Source organism: Anarrhichthys ocellatus, unplaced genomic scaffold, assembly GCF_004355925.1.
Source record: "Anarrhichthys ocellatus isolate YVR2014 unplaced genomic scaffold, GSC_Weel_1.0 scaffold3242, whole genome shotgun sequence".
Lineage (NCBI taxonomy): Eukaryota > Metazoa > Chordata > Actinopteri > Perciformes > Anarhichadidae > Anarrhichthys > Anarrhichthys ocellatus.
In genome coordinates, this window is record NW_022283216.1 from 1 (window position 1) to 5994 (window position 5994).

The 5994-nt window shown below is 46.7% G+C and overlaps 1 protein-coding gene across 1 annotated transcript; it reads right to left on the minus strand.

Annotated features, from left to right (window-relative positions):
• Positions 1 to 12: 12 nt before the first annotated feature.
• Positions 13 to 5688, minus strand: LOC116378832 (IQ motif and SEC7 domain-containing protein 2-like; the record flags this gene model as incomplete). Its single annotated transcript, XM_031840745.1, has 6 exons — positions 13 to 322; positions 1215 to 1381; positions 1487 to 1609; positions 2513 to 2671; positions 3666 to 4640; positions 5030 to 5688. Coding segments are annotated over 6 exons (2289 nt in total), but the record flags the coding sequence as incomplete, so codon positions are not given.
• Positions 5689 to 5994: the final 306 nt, after the last annotated feature.

Below are 5994 nucleotides of genomic sequence, written 5' to 3' on the forward strand. Positions count from 1 at the left end.
TAATTCATCGTGCAGCAACAAGAAGATCTGCAGTCATTTGTTCAGGCTCAGAGAATTTGTTGAACAATGTTTTTTAAATATCAGGGTTTGCTATCCTGTAATAAAGCCGTGTGTAACTAGAGGACATCACTGTATCTGAATACTTCACACAGACTCTCAGACGTCGGTTTGAAAGATCTCACCGGCTTCTTGCCGACCACCATCCTCTCCACCGCCTGCACCTGAGACACGTGGTCGTCGTTGGTCCTCAGCTCCCACTTCTGGATCCTTCCATAGATGGCAACCAGAAGGTCCCTGGGGATGTCCTGACCGTTATCAACACCTGAAGGGAACACACAGGGATCGGGGTCCAGGTTCAGATCAGGTCAGATAGAATAGAATAAGTTAAGTTAAGATAATCCTTTATTAGTCCCACAGCGGGGACATTTGCAGGACTACAGCAGCAGAGTGGACAGTTCAGAGACATCAGAAATCAGAATATTCAGTGAGGAGATCCGACCGAGTTAAAGGAGCTCTGACTCATTTTATGTCATCCCAGCATATAAAAACAACAATCATGGTTTGTTTCTAGTACAGGAGGAAGTACTATCTACTTAAAGTACCACAGTGTAGAAATACTCTGTTACAAGTAAACGTCCTGCATCAAGTATTGGCATCAAAATATACTTTTAGAATAAGATATATCAAATATATATATATATATATATTTGATAAATACATATCCTGCTAGGTGGCCTTTGCGTTTCAACATGGGATCAATACAAACTTAATCCATACAAGTCTTAATCTAACTGTCAATTTAAATGTATTTTTAATAATCTGAATTTGCAAAGTAACTAAAGTTGTCAAATCAACACAGTGCAGTAAAATGTTGAATATTTACCGCTGACATTTAGTGGAGTAGAAGTAGAAAGTAAGTACAAGTACGCACATGTATGTAAATAGAGTACTTACTTTCTCAAGTTCGAGTAAAGTTTTCACATTTTTATCTCTACAGAGTGATTACAAATATAACATAATAAACGATTTGATGAATTAAATAAGATGAAGATTAATAGAACAAAATGAAGCTTGTTAAGTTCAGTAAATTTGAGTTTTACTATATTTTTACCACTTTACTTTCTCCAGTTCTCGCTGACAGCCAGCAGCCGTTCTCGTTTTTTTATTTCTTTCCCCTGAATGCACTGATTACAAGAGGTGAACCACCGACTGACCCCGCAGGTTCTTGACAAAGTCCTCCAGCTTCATCTTCCTCTCCGGCTTGACGTTGGGGCTGTACATGTCCGTGTTGAGGAGGATGATGGCGAAGGCCAGGATGAAGATGGTGTCTGGATTCTGGAACTGCCGGATCAGCACCGGGTTACAAACACAGTACCGCTGACTGGAGAGAGAGAGAGAGAGAGAGAGAGAGAGAGAGAGAGATGAAGGAAACATCAGGACTCGCTGGTTCCTCTGTGGGGTTCAAACCCACGAAGCAGTTCAGTACCTGAAGGCCTCCACCAGTCGCTCCACCCGCTGAGCTTCACCCTGAACTTTAATCTGAGCCTGGAACTTCCTCAGAGCCTCGTCTAGATCCATCCCCGAGAAATCCATCTCATCCAGAACACAGCTGCAGACCGACGCAGAGGAAAGAGATCAGCTGATACATACAGGAACACTTCAACTGGCTTTACTACATGAAACACTTCACGTACAAAATGATCATTGATTCAGGTCCAAGTATCCATCAATCATTCACCTCTTGAATTCTTGAAGGAGACTTTCTCTCCACGGTGAGCAAAGATTCAAAAAACTTTTATGAATGGAAGTGAATGGGGGCCGAGTTTAACAACAGCAAAACATCCGTTTACTCTTCCACAACGCATTTATCGAGCCGTACGCTCACTACTTCACAAACAAATGCATCTTCACTAAAACGTTCATATTTAAAACACTCTGGGATGAACAGTTTCTTGTAAAAGTGTTTTAAAAAGCAAGTTTTGAATGAAAATTCAAGGATTTAAGGACAATTTATTGTCATTATGCACAGCGAAATGCAGTTGTCGTCCATTTTTCATTAAACATTTTCAAACACGACAAATAAAACAGAACAAAAACAATAGTGCATTCCTGTAGTGCATTTAAAAAAAATGTGCATCAGGAGGAATAAAAACAATATGGCCGACATCTTCACTTCACAAACTCAACATACTTTCAATATGTTTGTGTTGGTGCTCTGCGACTGGATGAATGACACTTGAGAGTTTGTAAAGCAGATGTCGTCATATACATTAGTTCTGCTATTGTTAAAAAGTGTCACCCATTGACTTCCATCAATAACGCCTTTTCTTCAGTTTCTGATTCTTCGCACGGTTGAGAGATGAGAGAATAACGGAGAGTAACTGATACACAAAAGGTCATTTTGTTGTGTTTCTTGAAAACAGAAAATTATCTCAGTTTTAAACATTTGCACAGTCAGGATAAAAAAACGACACAAAGCAAAAAGGAAGTGGTTTAGATGCGTTGGACTCACTCCAGGACGTCCTTGTTGAACTGCTGCCGGCTGCCCAGGAACTCTCCGATCATCTGCCGGCTCAGTCCTTTCCTCTCCAGGATGAACCTGGCGATGCCCACCGGTGTGTCCGACGCGAAGCCCCTCTCGATCAGGTACTGGATCCCCTTCTCCGGTTTCCTGCAGCCCAGACACCACACTTAGTTTTTCTTAAATTTGACGTCAGATTTCCTCACTTGTTTCTTTATTTTATCGTTAAGCGCTCATCATTTCAAAACTTTTTGCTTCATAACGTGGGGGTGTTGGTTTTCTCTGTTTTACATATTAAGGAGGACTCAACGCTGCGATACCACACACTTATATCTGAAATAAATAAAAAACAAATGAAATGGAGCATTACAATGGAAATCTACAGATTTGTTGAGCAACCTGCTTTTCTATTCTGCTTACTGATTAATGAAACAGCTTGGTGATTAATCGTGACACGGTTGTATCTTTTTAACAATGTGACAGATTATTGCAAAAAGTGCAGCGAATACTTCATAACAGACTGTAAAGATGAAGTGAAATGTACAATAATAACCGCATGGAAATGTGTTTTGCAGGACGGAAGGTGGTCTGACGTATCAAAACAAAAAAAACTTGAAAAGATGTTTAACAAAATCCAGAAACGACAAACAGAAGTGGAATCAGGATGGAAACAAAATAAAACTACACTAAACCAAAACTATAACAATTCATGAAAACAATTATCAAGTGACTTTCAACTGCAGATTTCCGTATAGTTCCAAAACAGGAGCCTGGGTAAGAAGGTAGTCAGCAGTGATGTATGTTCAGCACAGTGAGATTGTTTATAATTTGCTAAACCAAAGCTTCATGTGTTAAAGCTGCATTCTCTCTAATGTCCACCAGGGGGCGACTCCTCTGGTTGTATAGAAGTCTATGAGAAGATGACTCTAAATTTTAAATGAGACACGTAGAATATTGATGAAATATCACAATTTAAGGCTTCGTTTTGGTTGCTGTTTCTGATGGAAACGTTCGTCACACATGGTGTGTTCAAGGATGTTCATCTTTGATGTGTTCTGTCTGTGATAAACTGTGTAGTTTAGGCGATTGTTCAAAGAAAACATGCTTTTCAATCCCGCCGGCGGGTTTTGGGGTCAACACGTACTTGTTGAACAGGTTGAGTCCGATGCGGTACTGCCGCCGCTGCACCACGTCGTTGTTGAAGGCGGGAGAGTCCCAGCTGTGGCGGCTCTCCCTCTGATAGGTCTGTTTCCCCAGCACCGCTCCGCCGATTGGCTCCCGCAGGCTGTCGCGCGACGAGGAGCCGGAGCTGCAGTTGTTGACCGTCGTGTCGTCGTTGGAGTTGGTGGTTGTGGAGTTGACGCTCTCGTTGTCTCCGTCCGAACAGAGCAGGTGGTGGTGGAGGAGGAGGTGGGGGTGGTGGGCGAGGTGCTGCTGCTGCTGCTGCAGCTGCTGCGCCTCCAAGCTCTGGAGGGCCGAGGAGGAGGAGGAGGACAGCGGCGAGGGCGTGAGCGGTGGCGGGAGAGGGGAGAGAGGCGGCACCGGGGAGGGCAGCGGGGAAGAAGGGGGTTCTGGGTAGCCGTGGGGGAGGTGGTGGTGGTGCAGGTGGTGGTAGTGGTGCTGGGCAAAGTTGTGAGCGTGCTGCATGTAAGGGCCGCCGCCGCTGCCGTGCACGTGGTGCATGTGCATGACCTGCTGCTGGCTGTACTGTGGGTGGTGGTGGAGGATGGTGGGCAGGTGGGGGATGGGCGACGGGTGGGGGTGGGGGTGTGGGTGAGTGTGGGGGTGTTGGAGTGGGTGAGGGAGCGGGTGAGGCAGCGGGTGAGAGGGCAGGGCCCGAGCTGAAGGCATCGGTAAGGGGACGTTGGCCGGGCTGCGGGTCTGTCCCTGCGCCGTGGCCACAGAGCGACCGTTGGGTTTGTGTTTGATCGTTCCCTGCGGAGAGTCGGCTTCGCTGCTTCCTTCTCCTCCTCCTCCTCCTCCTCCTCGTTGCTCATCCTCTTCGCTCTCTCCTTCCTCTCCTCCTCCTCCTCCCCTCCTCTCCCTCTCTCCTCCCCCTCGCTCGGCTCCTGACGGCTCCTGTTCGTACACCAGGCGTCCGATGGAGCCTCGCTCTGACCTGAAGGTTTGAACAATAAAGTTTAAAAAATGATTCCAGATATGATGAAAATAAACTGTCTTAATATTCAGATTTCACTTCACTGTTTCCAAAAGTGAAATTCTTATCAATTCAGAATTTTGAGTATGTCATTGTTATCAATTTAAACGACGTAATTGTGTATCATGATCATCTCGATATATGACGTCATCACGATATGATTCCATAGAGAGACGATAAAGATGATAAATTATATCATTGAATCGTTGCCTAAACCCAACTGTTGGTTTTGTTGTCTAAAACTAGACACAAATATGACAATATATAGAATAGACACAAATATGCCCTGTACACCCATACACTGATCTAACAATGATCTGTTTAGAAGCTCTCTGATTGGCCGTGCTGACCTGTCACTCATGTCCACTGAGCTGTCACTGGGTGGTTCGATAGTCAGGACAGGGAGGTGTCCTCCTCCTCCTCCTCCTCCTCCTCCTCCTACTCCTCCTCCTGCCCTCCCTCTGTACTCCCCTCGACACTCTGTGCAGGGGGTGCTGCTCCTCCGGCTGGCGCTGCTGCCTCCCTCCATCTCCCTGCTGTCCTCCCGCCCCCCTACACCTCCTCCTGCCCCTAATGCTCCCCAGTACTCCGTGTCGGAGCTGGAGGCGGGTCGGGAGAGTGGCGAGGACGGCGGGCGGGAGAGTGGTGAGGAGGGGAGGCAGGTGTCGTCCATGTAGAGCGTGACGTCGCTGAAGGAGGTGGCGGTGCTGTCCTCATGCATGGCGGCGCCTCCCCTCACGCCTCCTCTCCCTCCTCCGACTCCCGGCCGGCCCGCCACGCGTCGGGAAGCTGCGTTTGTATTGCGCCACGCGCACTCTCTGTAATCTTCGTCCTCGTCTTCTTCCTCGTCCTCCTCCCCTTCCTCCTCCTCTTCTTCGTCTACCTCCTCCTCGTCCTCCTCATCGTCTTCTTCTCCGTCTCCTCCTGCGTCCTGCGAGTCTTCGCGACCAGACTGGCAGGTGAGGGAGTCATCGATGGAGTCGGCCAAAGACTTCACCTGCAGTCCAACATAGAGACAAAACACGAGGACCAATCAGAGGGGCACGGATTGTTTTTAGACATTTATCTCAACTGCACACTATTTTACTGTAACCAGTGTAGCATTAAAGCATGGTGGAATTAGCAAACCAGCTAACTAGCCAGCTGTCTGCTATAGTTAACCAGCTAGCTTGCTAATTCCACCATGCTTTAATACTACACTGGTTACAGAATATGTGCTGAACAGCGGGCTGGTGGTCAGCAGCAGCTCATTCACAGCGGTTCTGCCGAGTGAAGTCAAAGCTTCATGTGTTAAAGCTGCATTCTCTCTACTGTC